Here is a 20,434-nt window from a genome sequence, read left to right as displayed (position 1 = left end):
TGTTGACAGTGTTGTGCAGAGTGTGACAGTAGCAAGAGCACCCATTTATGTGCAGGCACTGTGCTGCAGGCGGTGCAGAGCAGTGAATATTTTACATGAACACAAAGATGCTGGTGCCAGGCCATTGAAGTACCTTCTCGCAGCCTGTGCCCTGTCAAATTTTGTAGCTAAAAGTTGTTGATGTCTTCTGTGGCTTGTAAAGACATTAAAAGTGGAAGGCATAAAAATGACAAGGTCTTTAAAATATTACATTGTTTCTGCAGGAAATACTCATTTCAGTTTAGAGCCTACAGAGCAATACAGCTCTTTCTCGAATATCACCTGGTGTTGGTCACTCTGAACCAGGGTGTTTGGCAGGTCACCTAGAGCAGTACCATTAAAGAACAGTCATGCTCAGTCTGCAGTTCCATGAAATGCAGAAGACTACCATTTTCTCAAGTGGTCCTTGCTTACAAAATGCTTTGGAACTATTGTTGTTACTAATCAGCTCTCAGAAACACAATTTTCTTTCCTTAACTGTCATAATACTGTAATTTGTAATAGATTGTTGTTATTTTCTGCTAGGTTTTTAATGCTTAGCTAAATGAAATTTCATATGCCAAGGACTGATATTCTCTCTATGGCTCCAGTCTTATATTTTCAACACAAGGCAAAGAAATGTTCCATCCAGATAAATAAGAACTGAAATAAATAATCAGTTCAGTTGAGGTTTCAGAGGATGCCTAGCAGAAGGACTGAGTCAGTTAACAGTTTGAGTAGTAAAAACCAATTTCGTCCTATGTGGACCTCGAATCTTTAAAGAGCAAATCAGATATTTGTAAGAATTCAGTTTATGCATGAGGTGCACAACCTACATAACATTAAATGACTCAAAGCTGTGGGAGAATGTTGTGTGTGTTTATATATTATCTTCTTGAATTAACACTAATTATTCTACCTGAGCACTTGTACATTAGGAAAAATAACATTTCAAAGTCATTATTGGAGCTAAAGCAGGAGATAGTTTTTTTCATTTTCTGGGAACAAATTACTTTAGTGTTATAAATATTCATAAGTTCTATTTCAAAGATAGTTATTTTATAGCTAATTATAAGATATTTGGTATCAAGATGGCAAAAAAAGAAACATGAAGTCTCTATCAAGAACACATTTTCAGTTTCTCTGTGTTTGATGCCTTGGAAGTAAAATTACTTTAAGTATTTTTAGTCTAAAAATAAACTAACAGAATGTGTTTGTTGTACTCTACTGTGTGTGTGTGTGTATTGTAGATAAAAAATTCAGCATAATAGCACTTTTTAAAAATTGAGACAGATTTATAGACAATGTTGACAGAGTGAAATGTTGACAGAGTGAAAATTCTTCACTATTTTTAAAAAGCAACAGATTATTTTCTAATCCTACAAAACTACCCCATACAAAGGAGCTCTGTATGATGTTGTAGTTTAAGAGGGGAAAAACTTCATTAAAGTGAAATGCAGTACATTTGTGTATGTGTGTGATCATAACCTTGTATTTATTGTGTAAAGAGTTCTATTTTTGCATTTAATGTACATTTTTTTTTAAGTCTGAACCATCCATCCAACTAAATCAGTTTGAAAAAGACTTCTAAACATCACAGGGAAGTAATTTTGGGGAATAACTTCTAAACCAACATCTTCCTAGGTAGTGAAAACTAGTAGTCTGAGAATTACCAAAAAAAAGTACACAGAAAAACAAACTCGTCTGCTGATTTTTGAGGCTTTATAAGGGTATAATAGATTGGTAATTCTACAGAAAAGTAGAGATATTTAATAAGTAAGACTGTTCTGCCTTTGCTATAAGCAGGTTATGTTTTCATATTTTGTGAATGTAAGGTATTTGTTTTGAGTTTTAATATTTGGCCTAATGGTATTCTAGATTGCAGCAATAACATTCTGAAAATCTTGGATCACTGGATGTTCAAGAGGACTAAATGAAAATTAATATTTTCACATGAAAAATGAGAATTTGAGTAATTGAGAGCCTGTGAGTTTGATATTGATCATAAAAATAAAAGGGTGCACTGCTACAGGCAAAACTTGATCAATAAAGAGTCATGGGATTAAAGTAATTAATGTCAGCCAACATGGAATTTATTTATTTTGTGAAATTGACTTCAAGACTTTATTACAAGACTGTAATCTTGGCTGATAAAGATTGTAGTGCTGATACAACATACAACTGGCAGAAATTTGACTTGTTGCTACATGACGTCTTAATTAAAAATAGGATGACTGTAATTGTACTAGTTCTTATTAAATAGATGAAGAATTAGATAATTGATATATTTCAAAAGATAATTCTCACCAGTTTCTGCAGAAACTCTTATTGTCTCTAAGGTATTTACCAGTTGTCTGATAAAGTTTGCAGACAAAGATTTAAGGATCTGTAAATGAAAATATAATTGATGAGAAATAACATATTTATAAGGATTACTTAGAAAACCTTTTCAACAAAGAGTATGCATTTCATTGCAGCTAAATATAAAGAACTGATTTTAAAAACAAATGAAGTATAGGTAATATTTAGTGGATTGTTCTTGGAAGGCAGTGACTTTAAATGTGGTGTAGGCATCCCAGAGGATAGGAAGTTTACACCGTGTGTGGGCAAAATACTGTATGCTAGAGAAACAAAAATATGAAATTAGAAAAGAGATGTTCTAGTATTACAAGTGCATCTAGAATGCTATGGAGAAATCTGGGCTCACGCTCTGTGCAACTGTTATAAATAGGGAACATTCATGGAATTGAATTTAACATCTTAGTCAAATTGAAAGAGGTGTAGAGAAACTCTCCCTCCTTGACTGGTAAGGGATGGTTGCAGATGGTATCTGGAAGGGTTTTTCTGTGAACTCTGCATTTTTCACAAAACTTACAGGAGCTTGTATCTGAAATTATCTTGTAGGATCAAAGATTTTGAAAGAATTACAAATGAAGCATGTAATATGGCCTTTGTTGATTATTTCTCTAGAAAACAATCCATTTACTGATGTCTGTCTCAGAATTTCAGAAGAGAATTTTTAAAGGTTTATTCTTTAGTTTTTATTCTCCTGTATTGTTTTCTTGAAGACTGCATCTACGATTTTTTTAGATCAGACTTTTTTAAAATATTTTTGCACCTCTAAAAGACCATAAATGTTAAGGTGTGAGACTATTTCTAACAGACTTTAGTCTTGTTTGTCGATAGATTTTGAGATTATAATCTGTTTCACTTCACTGAAAGTTCAGCATAAAGGCCCTCTAGAGTCTGGTGAATAGAAACTTTGCAGCAAAATCAGTCACATAGTTGCTCACTCTCTCAAGACATTGATTCTTCCCAACACTAAGTTGAAATGTAAATGTGTGTATGTAAAGTCAGACTCCTAAGATATATTAGGGTAGATTAATTCTCTGGCTGCTCCTCTTGCAGGACAAACTGTAGGGAAGTAAGTTAGTTTTTCATTTTAGAAGAATATAATGTATTGGGGAAATCATGAGATGTTATTCATCTGTGTCTGACTATAATACAGAGCTTAATTTATGAGATTGAAAGGAAACTGGTTACAAGAATCCTTATGTTAAAATCAAGTAATCACTTACTTGGAGACTAAGATGCTGGTACTGTTAGTGGTGTCCTGCTGAAAGATTTATCTTGCAGGACTAAAACTTTTGGAATCTTGTTCAGTTCATTTCAAGCAGAAAGAAAAAATTTATTCAGACTGAAGAGAGAAAGTATTTGGAAAGTCCACTAAAATTTTATCTAGCATAAAATGAATTTACAGTAAAAACAAATACAAATATTTAATACTCATGTCAGTTCAAGTCACTGCTTGTCATTGTGAAGGCATTGCTAGCAAAGACTGTTAATGTCCTGGGTAGATGCTGACTTTAATTCTCTGTTATTTTATTTGCAAAGCCTATTATTGCAACTGTCAGCCATCATGAGGGTATAAAGACAGTTATGAAGGGTGTTTTTGCAAGTACCAAGTAAATAGTCAGCATCTTATTGTCCATCTAACTTGATCTGATTAATGTCTTCAAGAAGAATTTGATGTTTATTAATCCTCTGAAAGCTCACACTGTTTACTTGTAGTCTTTATGTTTACTGTCTCCCACTGGTTAATTGGACTCTCATTAACAGTAGTGGTATTGCTCTACTGGAAGATTGCACCTATATTAGTAAAATCAATAACAAGGTTTCTTCATGGCTGTCAATTTTATGTTCCCAAGTCCTGTTAGAAATTAATCAATCTGCAGTAAAATTAGAGTAGAATGGATGTGTAAAAAAATAGTTGCATTATCATGTTTTCATAATTTTTCAAAGGATTGAAAATCCTTTTAGATTTCAACTGATTCCAAGCAGATCTAAGTGTTTGGAAAAGGGGTTTTCTCAAATCTCCAGCAGTTTCTGCAACTTCTGTTCTCATAAATTGCCAGTGATATTTTACAAAAATTAAGAAATTGATAATATCACTTGTTTATGGTGTTTAAAATGTAAAGAATTGCCTTCAGGGCATTGTTTTATTGGTTTTACATTCCTTCCTGCTGTGTTAAATCTAACGAGGCTTGTCTGTCCTTTAGGTGACCTACAAGCGGGATCTGTATGCAGCTGAATCAATCATTAAGGGTATGTGTTTGTCCTTGTGACTGTCAGTTTGCATATTCCTGATTCTAATTAAGAACTTTTTGTGTGCTAGTTTGAAATGTCTTTAAGAAAAGTTATATGGTGGATGAAATGTGCTTAGGCAAGTTGTTTTAGCTTGTTTACTGGAATTTTTCTATTAGCCCTATTTATCTTTATTTACTTCTCTCAGAATACAGAACCTTATAAAAAGCTATATATATTACAGTCAATAGAGATTAATTTTGAAGGGCCTTGTAAGGAATAAACAATTTTTTTTCTTTCATTTGCAGGTCAATTCTGAATATGTTTTGTCTTTCTATTCTGCATAGTAGAGTGAAAATTAAATATTAATTCTTTAGGGCTCTTCACTGTTTTACATACAGGCAGTTTTTGCCTACATTGATATAGCAGTTATGTGATATTGAGGTATTTCATTAATTTATGAATATTTTGTTGAACAGTTTGTTAACCTTTTTTTTTTTCCTGGTGGCAGTGGTTTCATACCAGTTTAACATTAAGACTAGATTTAGCTTTTATGCAGGTGGACTCTCTCTAAAAACACTGTAGGAAGGAAGAATTCTCAAATACCGTTTAATGAACTTGTTACTGTAAACTGATAGGCAGTGATTCAGGGGACCCTTGCCTGACTCCTTGTTGAGAACTGAGGGATAAAACCCCAGAAACTGATGAAGAGAAATGAACTTCCCTTTGGATTAAAATTCCTTTTCAGAGGAAATAATGTAGTTCCTATTTAAGGAAATCAGAGGAAAACCTGTGTGCTATTGAGGCACAGAGAATGACTGGCTAGTTGTTCACAGTGAGCAAATATATCATATTAGATGCATTGTTACAACTACTTAACTGAATTTTTCAGGCACAAATCAAAAAGAACTGGCAAGCCTGGAAATTTCTGGTTCTGATAAGCAATGGGTTCCAGTGAAGACGGAGCCAGACTCTTCCTCAGTGGTCAAAAAATTACAAACTTGGAACAAAACTAACCTTTATCCAAATGAATTTCCATGCTCCTGTGTTTACAAGGGCTTCAATAATCTCATAGGTCTTTAAAGGAGATTAGTTGTTACATTAGTTTTATATATATATATACACACACATATATATATATATGTATGTCATGTTACCACCTTTTTTTTTCCTTAAAGCCAGTACAGTCTTTTTCAGCTAATGCTTATAATAAAAAGCTTGTGTAGCTTAAAGTAAAAATGAAGACCTTCATGGTAATCAATTAGGCTAATCCCTTTACTTATCTAATGTTCCTTTGCTGTTGCAGCATGCAGTATATCTGCTTCAATTACCACAGTAGTCTTATTATGGAGGTCTCTATGACAATCTGTACTTTAAGATTGTTGAAGTTTAGATTTGCTTCTTGCTGCACTGCTTGAGTTTAGGAAGCAGAAGCTGTACGTGTTCTTTTTTCGTTATGCAAGTAGTATAGTGAATCCTTCATAGCAAATTAGCTCACTGCATAACAGAGTTATCTTACATCATTAATTATCTTTAATGGGGTTTTGAATTGGCACTGTTAGTCCTCCAAGACAGCAGGATTTGAAAGTTGTGCCTTATCTATTTTGTGCCCTTCAAAAGGCTTAATATCTCAGACCTTCAGGTGTCTATAGCATGAATTATTTTGGTAGTGGACAGTTGAATCACGTAAATGAATATTTGGCAGGTGATTTATGCACAGTTCATTCCACACTTAAAGCATATTTAAGGGGAGAGTATACTTTTGTCCTTTGGAGCATCATCCTGATGTACCCCTGTATGGCATTGTTTTGTCTTATGGTTGTTAGTTTTACAGAAGAAATCTTATTAGCTATGTTCTGCTGTGTTGTGCTGCACCTATGGGAAACCTTCAAGGACAGGTCGCCTTAGGGAATGACAACCATCCCACAAGCCTAGGCGTGCTCAGTTAGGCCTTTCCCAGAAGCTGGGTAATGTACTATATCATAGTGTCTGCTTTTCTTGAGAGTTCAGAACCCACTATTATGTGCTATATTGTAGAATCATGGAATCATAGAGTGGCCTGGGTTGGAAAAGACCTTAAAGACTATCTAGTTTCAAGCCCATGGCCATCAACAGGGGCACCTTTCACTAGATTGGGTTGCTCAGAACCCCATCCAACCTGGCATTGAACTCTTCTAGGAATGGGGCATCCACAACAACTCTGGTCAATCTGTTCCAGTGCCTGACCAGCCTCACAGTAAAGAATTTCTTCCTAATATCTAATCTGAATCTAATCTAATCTAATCTAATCTAATCTCAGTTTGAAGCCATTCCCACTTGCCCTATCACTACATGCTCTTGTGTAAGTGATGTGCTCTTGCTTATCACTTCTTGTGTCATGTAGAGTGCCTCGGGGGAAGTCCTACATGACTGTCAAGTAGAGTTGCAAGATACCAGCTCTCTAAATGCTGCTTTCCATGCTGTCAAGGTCCTCTAGAGATGTCCCAGAAGCTGAATGCATGGGCTGGGAGGGTGCTGGATACTAAGGGCTCTGACCTCACATTGCTCCCCACTGCTGTTTCAGTCTTCACAGCTGATTTGTCTATTATTGAGTTATCTGTTTACTGTGCTGGATACACATTTTATCTCTGGATGAGTTCAGTAGTGATGAAAAACTTCTGAGTGTACACATTTAATTTTGTGACTACAATTCCAAATTTTATGTCATCTGCAGTTTATTAGTGATCAAAACTTTTGGTTTTCTTCAGGAATTCAACAAATTCTCCCTTGCTAAACTTGGCTCAGGTGGAAGTAAGAAAAACATACATCCCTACATGCGTTTGTTTTACCTTAGATGGTATATGCATGCATATCATTCTTATTCAAGGCAACACAAAGAAACATTTCTCTGATGTAAATAGACTAATGAGTTATTTTTCTTTTGAGACTATTTTCTTAAAGCATTTTTTTTTTAGTTTCCTGACTTCCTCAATTCTCTTTTATAACTTTTGTAAAAAGCAAATTTAATGCTTTTCTTTAGTTAAGCAGGTATAAACTTGTAGAGTATGCAGACAAGGTGGTACACGCCTATTTTTAATAGTCTTGAAGTAAGAAAACATTGTCTTACAATAAGGGTGACTCATCTAGAAATGTATTTAAGATCAGGTTAATACAAAACATCCTAAAAAAATTCCATTAGGATTACTGCCCTCGAGGTAGATAACTTTGAACTCTAGTTCCAACATGTAAACTTTAAATGGTGCTTCTCAGAAGTTTGTAACTTACAGTTTGACTCTCTGTCCTCCTCCTTGTTGTTTTTCTTTTCTCAAGAGCCTTACTTTATAAATTACTTTTTCACAAGAGCATGCACTTGCAGATTGGATAATTTGCCCTCACATTTGGCTGAAGAAGTATCTGTTGATGCAGATAAAATGATGATTTCTTGCAAGTGCTGAGAAAAAGATTGTAATGCCTTCAAACTGTTTATAGCTGTTGGGAGCTACATATTATGACTTGTGTTCTGTGAAGAAACCATGTGACTGTTTACAAAAATAAAAATTGAGATAAGCCTTGCTTAGCAAAGGACAGAGATCTTATCTGCATTTTAATGAGCATGCTCATGAACAAATGGCTGTTCTCAGCCCTGAGCCAAAGAAATAGACTGGCAGGTGGGGAATACTCCTTGGAATTGCAACTGTCAGGTGAAAATAACCCTCTTTTCTTGCCTTCCACCACAAAATGTTCCTTTCTTTCCTGTGTACTACTATTGGTAGGGTCAGTGTCAAGTTTGATTTTTACTTTTTGTGGCTACAGGGATGTGGGGAATGGATAAACAACATAAAAAATGTTAGATATTTTTGGTTACCTATATATTTCAAAGAACAGTTTCAACTACTCTGTTGAGCATGAATTAATGCTTGGCAGTATTTATTTGATCTTTCTTATGTTTAGTAGTAGCATCTTGTAACAAAGATGTTTGTAAAGATGCCAGAGGAAACCCTACTGAATTTCCAGACCAGTCAAGCTATGTAGCAAGTGCAAATGGGATTCTGATAAATTAATCTACTACTTGGAATTCACTGCAAACTTCAAAAGCATTTCAATGATTAGGATGTGCTTCCAAAATAATCAGAATTGTAATAACAGACTAAGAATGGTGTGGCACAAGCATGTTTCCAAAAACAAGTGTATATACACACATATATGTGCAATTAAGAGAAAAAAATTTATGTCTGTAGGCTATAACCTATTTTCCATTCAGATGCATTTTTTTTCTTATGGTATTAATTCTCTAGGATATGATATTTATTATCTTTATTCAAACAAAGTATTATTTTAATTGCTGCTTGTTTGTGGCATGCTCTTCAAGGTAAACTTCTAAGTCTTCCATTAGAGTTCACTTAATACATCATCTAACTACGATAGTTCCATAAACATGAACACATTTTAATTTATAATTGGGTACGATTCTAGGATAAAGACTGTGGCAGGTGTTGCTGCATAATAATGTGATCTAAAGCTTTCAGCATATCAAAGGAGGGTGTGAAGAAATTGAAAATTAGGTTTTCTGATATAGAAAAAAATAGGTTCGATGGAATAAATTCTGAAATCTTGTATCTAATTTAGCTTTAATGAAGAAAACTCCTGATAGGGAAATTTAATGTTTAAATTTGACAGTGCAAAGTTTTAAGTATTTTTTATTTAATGCAAAAAATATGCTCTGAGTGTATGTTAAAAGTGTTGGGAGGGATCAAATGTGATCCATGTGAATAGGGAACACTACTCCATTATCAGGTACAGCTGGAATGAAGCTGGCAGTAAATGGGTGATGTGTGTTGGCAGGAGGAATTTCCCAGGGAAACAGTAAGCTTAAATTAGTAGAGGAAGCCAGAGCAAGGTAGAGAGTTTGATATGTAATGTAATAGTGAGAAAGCAACTAAAAAAAAGCGTTGGGCAGATGGAGAAAAAGAAATTATGGCAGAAAGTAGTTAAGTAGAACTGTGGTTCATTGTGGGAGGACAGAAGGAAACACAAAAACTCAACCAAGGGAAGTTCCATCTTGATAAAAGGAATAAGCTCTTTCACCCTTGACAGACAATCAAGCAGTGAACAGGTTGCCTGGGGAGGTTGCATGGCAGAGCAGTGAGGGGCTGAGGGACCAGGCCTGACCTCGTGGGTGATCCTGCTTTGAGAAGGAGTTTAAATGAGGGACCTCCTGATGTCCCTTCCCGCCTCAGTTTTCCAGGGGTCTCATGGGAAACAAAATGTTTTTAGCTGAGTATTAAAAGTCTTTGTGACATGGCCATGTCATGGCTTTCCAGAATGGCTATTTCATCCACCCAAACAGAATTCTGAAAACCAGGAATGAATGCTGCACACAGTCAGTTTTACTGGCAGGCAGCAAAGCTCATGGAATCCCTGGAGTTACGAGCCAGCACTCCAGCTGTGCTCTCTGGGTTCAGCGTGACTATGCTGAGTGACAGAGCTCCATCAGCTTAGCAGAAGTGGGACACAGGAAGTTCTGGGGAGGAAAGCTCCACTCATTCTTCCTTCCACAATGCAGCAAAGGTGCAGTCTAAATTAACATATGGATCTTTTTTGACCACTTGAAATAGTTTGAATTTAAATGGCAGTTGAGTTTCAAACCTCAACTAGAACAGAACTCTTGCTTTACTATGATGATTTTATAAAAGATGATTTCCCAGACTTTATTTACTCATTTCTTTGATCGTTTAAAAACATGCAGCATCTTTTCAATGTGTGTATTATCATTACTCTAAGATTCTCCTACTTTATTAACATACTTTCCCCTTGTAATGTTTTGTTTCTTCTCTGGATAAAAAATGCAGTTTTCCACACTCCATTGTTTTTTTCTCTCTTCTTTATTAAACTCAGCCTGAAAATCTTCATTGCTTTTTTGTATTTTCCTCTCCTTTCTCATTTATATTACAGGAAATTAGAGATCTAAGAGGGCTGGAGAGAGTAGTGAGATGGGTATTTATAGCTGCAGCCTTTGAGCAGTCTTTTGTGAGAATACTTCTGGCACTTGCTGTTGATTACAGACTTCTTTTTAAAAAGAACTGTTTGAGCCTAAGTTATGGTGCCTTTTTGGATTCCACAGCCTTCTTCCACATGTGAATTTTTGTAATAGCTCCAATCTGACCTTCTTCATTAAATTACTTAGTTCAATAGAGTCTGAGTTCTTGAAATCTGATATGCTAGTCTGGTTTATTATGTATATCTATTTTGTATCTGCACTTTGTGTACAGTACTAAATTCAAGTGGCTCTTGCTCTGATTTCAATCTACCCATTAGTTTCTTTCTGCTGATAAGAAATTAATTCAATATGGTTTCCCATTTTTCAGACTGTAAAGTTATTCTCTATTAAGTAGAAGCCAACTGTGATGCATGTTCAGTATACTTTTTTTGCCCAGTGAATCTGTGGGAAGATAATTTCTCCCACAGTTGTGGTATCCTCTGATTTCCAATCCTGTGAGAACTGGCCATGCATTTTTTTAATTCTCACTTCCATCTGGTTGTGATGGTTTTTAAGCAGATGTTTATTGCTCTCTCCTTTTCTTCCTCCCTCCTCTTCTTGCTAACTTAATACAAACTCAGTTGCTACTAGTATTTTTATTGTCACACTATAAATATTGGATGTAATAAATATTCAGGATTCAAAAAATCATTCTAATTATCTTTTGGAATTCTCAGTGGCTAAATCACTTTTCCTGGTCACAGAGAATTGCTTAAAAATCACAAGTCACTTTCCAATAATGTTAACTCTACAGCAGCTTTAAAATTAAATTTCAGGTCTTTATGTCTATTTTTATATGGAAGTCTGTGAGTTTACAATAGAAAGTGAGATGTCTCTGCACTTCTGAGGTTATGCAGCTGATTGAACTTATTGTGTGGTATGTAATTATAGAAATAACTTTCCGTATGCAACAAATACATATTGTTTATAACCAGACTTGTTTGAAGACCAGTTAGCCCATATTTTTATAATTTTCTTATCTTTCACTCCTAATTTATTTTGTGGTGGTGTTTGGTATATTTCTGTCTCTGGAGTTTCATTGAAGTCTGCTTTAGAAATAATTAGAGTTTACATGTGTGAAATTTCTAGTTACTTATGGAATTGCTATCCCCAAAACATTGGGAATGCTGTGTTTTGTTCTGTGTGTTAATTCAGCAGCTAAAGGATAAAGCCCTGAAATAGACTTGAGAGTTTCAGACTTAAATTTTGATTTGTTGGCTTAAAGAAAGGAAAATGTTCACTGAATCTAAAACCTGAAGTCAACAATAAGAGGAAGTACTAATTTTCTGAAATAGTGGCTTTGTGGAACAAATCAGGCAATTACTTGAAACTGTTGTTCCTGGTAGCAACAAAATACTGTATTTTGCCTCACCAGTAAAAGATCTAGGAAGTTGCCCAGGCCAACATCTTTGTCACAACTTTGCAACGTCTTTGCTATTGAGGGGAACTGTTACATCTGCTGTCTCCTTAAACAGTATCATTAATACATTTTTTTGGAAACCTTTTAGTATATATTGTTGAGAATGGGATTTATGTTATCTCCTGGGGGTTGTTTTCTTTTTTTTTTCCCATTTATTTACTCAATATTACTGACACTGCATTTAGTTATCTGTTGAAATGATAAGAGGGATGAAATTTTCAAAAAGTTTTCTTGGCGTCATCTAGTGTCAATGTGGACCTGAACAAATATCTTTTAATAAATTTAAATGGGCTTTGGGGGCAGGCCTAATGTAATGTTTTATGTTGTACAAAAGAATCTAAAATATAATTTGAATTTTGAGATGTATATTATGTAAATTACATAGTTACATTAGTACCTTGTAGCCTTTAAATTTCTAGCTGTTGAAAATATTCTGTCAAGAAACAACAATATGTGGATTGAAAGTAATGTTTAGGAGATTAGTAATTTGGATTAATTTATTATTGCATGAATCTAAGGGTTTTTTCTTGTTCGCAGACAACCTATCACAACAAGTTTGTGTTATCACCAATGTGAAAGAAACTCTTGCACAAATAGGTTTTCTCCTTCCAGAATCTCTGAAAAGCCAAATAAAAGTAAGTAAAACTCTATGGCTCTCAACTGTCTGATTAATTTAGTGTTTCTGGTTGTCACTACTCCTAAGAAATGGTCTTAATAATGTGAAAACAGAAACTGAGACTTCCTGTGTCACTGTAGTATTTATCACAAGGGATTAACATCCGCTGTGGAAGTTACCAAGAAAGAAGCATCTTCTTTCCAGTTGTGCTGTAAAGGGGCATCTTACAGATCCACTTAAAATGTCCATATTAGATTAGAGGAGAAATTGAATGCAGACCACAGAGAGGGAATTTTTTTTAGATTTTATGAATTCAGTAAGCCCAAGTTGTTACAAATATGTTGCAGAGGAAATGCTTTTGTTACTTTGAAGTCTGACTTGGAGTATGAACCAATTAGAGTAGGTTGTTTTCCTGCAGAGCTGTGAATACAAAATCGAATAAATCAGCCCTTTTTGTAGAGCAATAGGGGTACATTTCCCTCATAGGAGTCTTTGCTTTAGGATATTGATGGAATGTTCTACTGGCATTACCTATCTTTTCCTTTTTCATTATTCTTTCTAATAGAGCTATCATATTACCATTTTCCAAAGGTGATTAACATTTGGTAATTGCTTAGACTGGTTTTGGGGTGATTCTTAATTATATCTTATGTGATGATATTACATGTTCCTGTTACCCAGAGAAGCACACAGGGAATAACGGTTAAAAAATTCAGGTTTTCTGATTTGCATAGTGTTACTTCTGCAGTGGTAATTCATGTCTGTCTATCTTCTGCATGGTGTGTTAATTACTAGAAGGATATGTTTCCTTATCAACCTGTATTGCTTTCTTATATCTGGAAATGTAATTTGACATTGCACTGACAGTTTTCATTCAGGAAGAACTGTATTTAGCATGGAATCTTGCTTTATATCTATTAATTGTCTACATCTAAAAGTGAAAAAAATTAGCAGACTTGACTAAGTCTGAATAGCTGTATGATGGGGCAGAAGTATGTCTCTATTCACTGACACCAGATGCATTGCTATATCTCTTTTTTATCTCTGTGAAAGCTATTCTGCTGTTAGTAGGAGGACATCACTTATCCCTGTGCTTTTAAGCAATAAAATCTCTGAGTTAATGTTTAATTTAACCAATATACAGAATTTCCAACCTTAGAAACCTTAAAAAGAATATATGTACAAGCCTATTTGTTCTCCAATGAGGCACGGTACCTTGTGTGAGGGAGATTTGATTTTGTGCAAAATAATTATTTTAAGCAACGTGGGTGTACTGCACTGAAAGCTTTTCAAAGGGATAATTGGAAGGTAATTGATCTAAATAAGAGACCAACTGGGAATTATTCTGTTGAGTACATATTATCTGGGACCACTATTTTAACATTTTAGATACTTTTTACACTCCAGTTCTCTGTAGCAACCATATTTATTTGTGGGATATTTGTTGACATCTACGTATGTCCTTGAAGAATTAAAAAGAAATTTTCTTAGAAGGATTTCTTAGAGAGGCTCTAATAACATGATTATATCAATAGCAGGGGGGGAAAAGACCTAAAAATTTAACTAATAAGATAAAGAAAATAATTTCTAAAATTTTTTTAAGGCTACAGCTGTTTCCTGTGAAGTACTTTAACAGTACTTTTGTCAGTGCTACTTTAAACAGTAGGACTAATGAATGAATGTTTTGTTAAAGATATCATACTGTGAAAGACATAACTTGTGTTTTTTCTTAAATCTGTTGTTTAGCCCTTTCTTTTGAAGCAAACAAACCTAAATGGGAGCTGAAGGTACTTTCTTCTGTGACTGGGAATCATGTACTCCTCTTTCTTTAGTGACAAAGTGCTGCTGTCACATGAAATGGAATCAACTGGATAAAGTTTTGTGTCATTTTTGTGACTGGATAATTATCCATGAGTCGATATAAAAATATTTGGTTGTTTTCAAATAGAAAAAGAACTAGCATTTCACTAGCAGAAATTCACCAATTTCTTAATGATTGTATTGTCCATCTGCTGCATTGGTGTTAATTGTGATTTTAAATTCTGATATAATTTAAATAAATTTGCAAGTTCCAAATATTCTGGCATTAGTTTTTGATTTTATGGAAGTGGATGTTGAATAAAGTTGAAAATTCAGTAAAGGGAATCTGGTGACTAAAAAAATTAAAGAATATCAGTTTTTATTAGGACCAGAAGTAATTAAGCAAATCCATATACTCCTTTCTATTTAAACACTGAAACATTCATAACGTGAGAAGCACTTTTTACCAGGGTGGTATTTTTAGGTAAGTTTTGCTCTCTAATGTGACTGATAACATTGATTAATATTAATTATAGTTTGAAAAAGTACTATTGCAAAGGATATTAAATGGCAAATAGAATAAGAATTAATTTTAGTTAATTGATGATTTATGAAAGAGTCTACCTAGGTAGTTGTGCTTACTTTTCCAACAGAAAATTTCAATTTCATTTTTGCTGGATAATATGGTGATCAAAAAATGCTAGTGTGTTACTTAACACAGTTGTTGAAGTTAAATCAAATGATACACTAAAGGAATTTTTAAATGTTCAGCAATGCTTAAGCATCATGTATTGTACTATCTCAAAGCAAAAAATAAAAGTGGGCCTTCTGCCTTGGATCATGTTCCAAATACCTTCTGAAAAGACCATGGCTTGCAGTAGGCTCATGTTCATCAAAGTATGTGCAAGGTTGTAAAGGTACCAAGGATTTCTGCTTTTACATCTTCAGAGGTTCAAGTCAGGTGAGCCCTGAAGTGTTGCATATTCCAAGTATTTTTGGAAATTCAAAGTAATTAATACCTTCTGTGACTTTCTTTTTTAAAATCTTAAAATATTAAATGTCAACTATTTGTGTCTATGCAATCAAATGTTGAGCCCAAAATATTTCTAAAATCTTTAGACTATCATTATCAACTTCTTGGTTTCAAACCACCTTTCTTTGCAAACCAGTTAACTCCTGATTATAAAAAAAATTAACTAATACAGCATTACATAACACTGCAAAGCCTTTTTAAATGTTGTGTTTGGTACTTTTGTTGGATTGGGGATTAAGTGGCATTTTAAGGGAGCACAGCAGCATATTACTTCTGTTTCTTGCTATGATACTTAATATGTTATTTGTCAGTTGTACTGTGAAACAGTGGGATTTAACACTCAGTGGGATTTAATAGAAGTAACATGAAGATTTTTTTTCTCCCAAATTTCAAGATTTTTTATTTGCATCAAAGTGTTATCTTCTCTTAGGAACAGATTCACCCTCTGCTACCTGATTTACTGTTTTACTTAAGGCAATACCAAAGCTGATAATGTAGTAGAATCTACTTTTTATTTTTACTGAGATAAGATAGTTATTCATCTCGTGTTAAAGGTTGCAAAATACATATGTCTGTGCCTAAGAAAGCATTTTAAAATATTTGTTGAGGAAGTTATTTCAAGGAGAAACTCTAGATGGGTCTTGTACTCTTATTCTGGGCAGAATCCTGGAATACCAGTGCACCTGGTCTTTCTTGCATACTTATTTTATTTTATTTTTAACTTCATGAAGACAAAATGTATATATCTGAGTATTGTAGAGGTTTGCTCATAATTAGAGGTCTAAAATCATTAGAACATTTTATGGACAGTGTTTTCGTCTCTCAAAACAGTTGAACATCCTAACCCAAGCACTCATGACTCATGCTTCCAGGGCCATTTCTGGAATGCCTACCCTGAGCATCATACTTCATCATATGCTGGGCTCCATGCTTCACTGTTGAGTGCCCCAAAATTTTGAGCAATTTTCAGTTTTTGTAGTGGAAGTAATAATTGCGAGTTTTTAATCATTTAAATGAACAACTTCTGTTACAGAGATGGAAGCTTTAGCTGTTAAGGCTAAATAAGAGTTTTTGACTTTTTTTCTTTTTCTGTCTAATCAGGTTGAAGCTATTTCAATATCTCTAAGCAAAAATGATAGCTGTCTACAAAACATCTTTTCAGGACAGTGCTGCAATTTTGTCTGTGTAAATGTAAGTAGTGAGGATGCATGCTTTTATTTTACACTTAAACTTACTAGCAATGGTAAATAATAATTAAATATTTGAGTAATAAGTTGTTTGTTATTTTTGTCCTCATGTACTGTGTTCATTCTGATGTTTGGTGTTTCTAATGTGCACTAAATTCAACCTTTGAGATACTGGTATGTCTATTCTCCTCTGGTTCCACACTGCTGTCACTGTGTTGTCAACCAGTCATGAATTCTTGAAGAGAATAAAAGAGGGATAAAATCTGAAGTAGTTTAAAATTTCCTTTCATGACTGTTGTATTGAAGTGAGTTATTACAAGGAGAGGCCTGTGATATGTGAAGTCGTCTAACTGTGCATCCATTGCTACTGTGGTCTAAATTAGTGTTTCCCATTCTGGACATGTGCATGCCATGTGATCTGTATTTGAGTCCATGTATGGGAACAGTTTGGTTTTAGATGAACCATATCTGAGACCAATGAAGACCCTTAATCTTGTTTGTTTGGTTATATATATATATATATATATATATATATATATATATATATATATATATATATATATATATATATAAAAGGATATAAAATGTTATTAATATTATTAATCTAATTATTTTTAACATCTATAACTTTACCAGAAAATACCTTAAAAATATATTAAAAACAATCAACCAAACCCTGCCCTCCCAAAGCAAAAAAGGGATGTATCTTCTTTTTTTGGTAAATAACAGTTCTTCAAATTCCCTTTTTATGAAATAAATGTTGTTTTCAGTAATTCTAAGCATTTTTTTTTATTTAGGATAAAAGGTGGGCCATTCAAGAAACCCAAGAACTAGTGGATATGTTGGAAAAATCAAATATTCCTCTCTTATGTCCAGTTGTCCTTATTTTGGTAGGTAACTCCTGTAAGTTACTGTAGAAAGCATCTCAATTATTTTAAATTATTATTTAACATAAATAATATGTAATATAAATATTTTTAAAGTGGCTAGGTTTACCCTGCTGCTAACTCAGAATAAAATTGTAAAATCAAACTGTAAATTGGTCTTCAAAGAAACTAATTTTCACTTCAACAAATGTACTGCATGCTGTCAGAAAACAAACTGGCACTAGCAAATGACAGTTTATTAGTTATATATTTCTGTGAAAGGCTCATTGTGGCTGGCTGGTTTTACTGAACTGTTAACTCCTGCCTTGCTGTTGTGCTCTGTCTCTGCTGGGGATGCTGCAAAACATGTGCTGTGCTTGGATGCTCAGCTGAAATAGAATTAAGTGGCTTTACTTTTTGCTATGCATGTGTGGTCCTGATGGCTGCCAAGTGGTGGCCAAGAAGGCCAGGATGCCATTGGCCTTCTTGGCCACCTAAGCACACACTGGCTCCTCCTCAGCCACTGCCAGCCAGCACACTCAGGAGCTATCCATGGGGCACCTTTCCAGCCACTCTGCCCCAGCCTGTGGTGCTGGGTATGGTTGTTGGGACCCCAGTTCAGGACCTGGCACTTTGCCCTCTCAAACCTCACACCCTTGGCCTCAGCCCATGTATCCAGCCTGACCAGATCCTTCTGTAGAGCCTGACCTATCATAGCTATTGTAGCCTCACCTATTGTATGCTGTTCTCTTGGAGTGAGTTACTGTGATTCTATGAACATCAATATTTAGCACTTTGTTTCTATACCATCTTATTTTCTTGACCCTGTTTCTGGGGAACTTCAGGGTAAAACCTTATTTTACTGAATTTTCAAAGATAAATTACTTCTGCTTTTCATAAGCAAAGCAATTACATGTCTCCAATTCTGTTGGTCATTTACAAGGCTACTGGATGTGCAAAATACTCTTTGTTTGGACTTCATTAGTTTTCATTAGTCCTTTAGCAAGAATATAAAAGACCATTTCTGTCTGTGTTGAATTTTGAGTGTGAAGATAAAATTGGAATTATTTATCAACTAGCTAATGCTAAGGTGTCAAAAGCATGCTTATTTTGCCCAGTTAATAGCACTTTCCAGTCTGGACTTTCAATCAAATACTTTTTTGAGTGTGGTGCTAGGAATGTGAAAATGGTTTAATACTTGAAGCTAAAAATATTCTGATCTTGATATCTCCTAAGAAATAGGAGTGCAAGTAATTCTTATGCTATCTCCCCATTAAACTCAGGTTTTGTACCTGAGATACTAGGTGTTGAAGTCATTATAGAACCCAGAACCATTTTTAATGAAAGTATATTTGCTTGAACAACCTGAAGCATGCACAAATTATTTAGGTAGACTCCTTTTAAAATATCTGTAGGAGAAAATAATACATTTAATCCCTTTACTATACTCCAGATCCATCAGCTGTTTCTGACAACTACTTGATATTTCTAAGAACTAGTCATTGGAAGAAAATCTCATAACTAGGTGGAAACAGTTGCTAATATTTAAAACACTGATAGAAATACATTTGTTAAAATTATGTTGCCTAATTGCACTTGGGCATCTGGTGGATGTACCACACTATCTTTTAGAAATACCAGAAGGGAAGAAGAGGAGATCTGGAAGGTATGTTTAGAGTGACAAGAATTAGCTTAACAAATCATTGTCTCATATTGATCACTGGGAAGTATTGAAGTCCTTTAAACTTCTGATCTCTAAAACTCATTACAGATGTTACGGTGGACAGAAACTTCCTTCAGCAGTCTTAATTTAAATTCAGTGTTGGGTGCCCTCTTTTCTAAGGCTCAGTAGTGGGAGTTTCCTCAACTTTGTTCTTTCCTATAGATATACTTTTTAAACATATTAACTGAAATAACTGCTCATGAAAAATCCTAAAGTACACTTTCTTTCAATGTAAAAGGACATATTAATGTTTCTCAGACAAATGTGAATGAGAATTTTAAGCAGTATATTGACATTTAAATGCATAGGTCTCAGGTACCAGCTATAAGGGAAACATATTTTTCTACTCTCAAAAGTAAAACTCTTGAAAGAATAAAAGGGGAGAGTAGCTAACTGCTTCTATTCCAAACTCATAACTAGAAACAGTCTAATGCAATTCTATTTGGGTAATTGGAAAGTTCTTGTCTATTCTTTGATTTCATGGCAAAAAGCAACTTTTTCATAATAATATGATAATTAAGAAAAGAAAGGGGTTTTTTTCCCTTCCAATAGTCATCTTCTTCAATTGTAGAAATGACAGGTGTTATTATTGTGCCAGACTCTCTGTTTAATCAGCCCAGTGAGCATTGATCCAATAAAAGGATGAGCTTGAACTGGACACGATGACTTTTTTTCATATTCCCACCTATCAGTTGCCACAGATTCAGAGTCTGTCCATTATCCTGGTGCCTGACTGGATTGTTTCATGGCATCTGTAAGCTGAAGCAGCAACTGGATTACTGTATCTGGACAAAAAGGATGATTAATGTTACAGGAGAAATAGGCATCACAGAGGTAAACTTGAGGCAATTATTTGTTTGCATCAAGGCAGTATCTTCAATTATCCTGTAACCTGGTAAATCATATTTTTAAACTGACATTGCTTTTTTGAACAATACATGTTTGTAAATGGTAGGAACGGATTTGATTCTTATGTTGTTGCTTTGCTTAGGGTTAGAAAGAAAGGAATGCTAGTACTTCAGCCCAGTAGTTGCAATTATTTGCACTTCAGTACCAAAGTTAGTTTGAGAAAAATCTATTTTCAAAACTGTTAAAGAGGTTAATGGTAAAGAGGAGCTAGGTTAAGTTCTCTCAAAATAATAGGTTTTATAATTTCTTGTAAATAGCTGTA

General features: G+C 34.4%; 1 protein-coding gene across 2 annotated transcripts in view; it reads left to right on the top strand.

The window, feature by feature from the left end:
* The window catches only part of CRPPA (CDP-L-ribitol pyrophosphorylase A), a 107,861-nt gene that overhangs the window by 42,460 nt on the left and 44,967 nt on the right, over positions 1-20,434 (top strand). For both annotated transcript variants that reach the window (XM_059844089.1, XM_059844099.1), the window contains 4 exons: positions 4,578-4,623; positions 12,576-12,673; positions 16,589-16,678; positions 17,472-17,564. In XM_059844089.1, the coding sequence (XP_059700072.1) occupies positions 4,578-4,623; positions 12,576-12,673; positions 16,589-16,678; positions 17,472-17,564 (327 nt within the window). The remainder of the gene's footprint in view (positions 1-4,577; positions 4,624-12,575; positions 12,674-16,588; positions 16,679-17,471; positions 17,565-20,434) is intronic.

The sequence above is a fragment of the Haemorhous mexicanus genome, chromosome 1, assembly GCF_027477595.1.
Source record: "Haemorhous mexicanus isolate bHaeMex1 chromosome 1, bHaeMex1.pri, whole genome shotgun sequence".
Lineage (NCBI taxonomy): Eukaryota > Metazoa > Chordata > Aves > Passeriformes > Fringillidae > Haemorhous > Haemorhous mexicanus.
The sequence above is the reverse complement of the archived record's forward strand: the minus strand, read 5'-3'. Positions and strand labels throughout refer to the sequence as shown.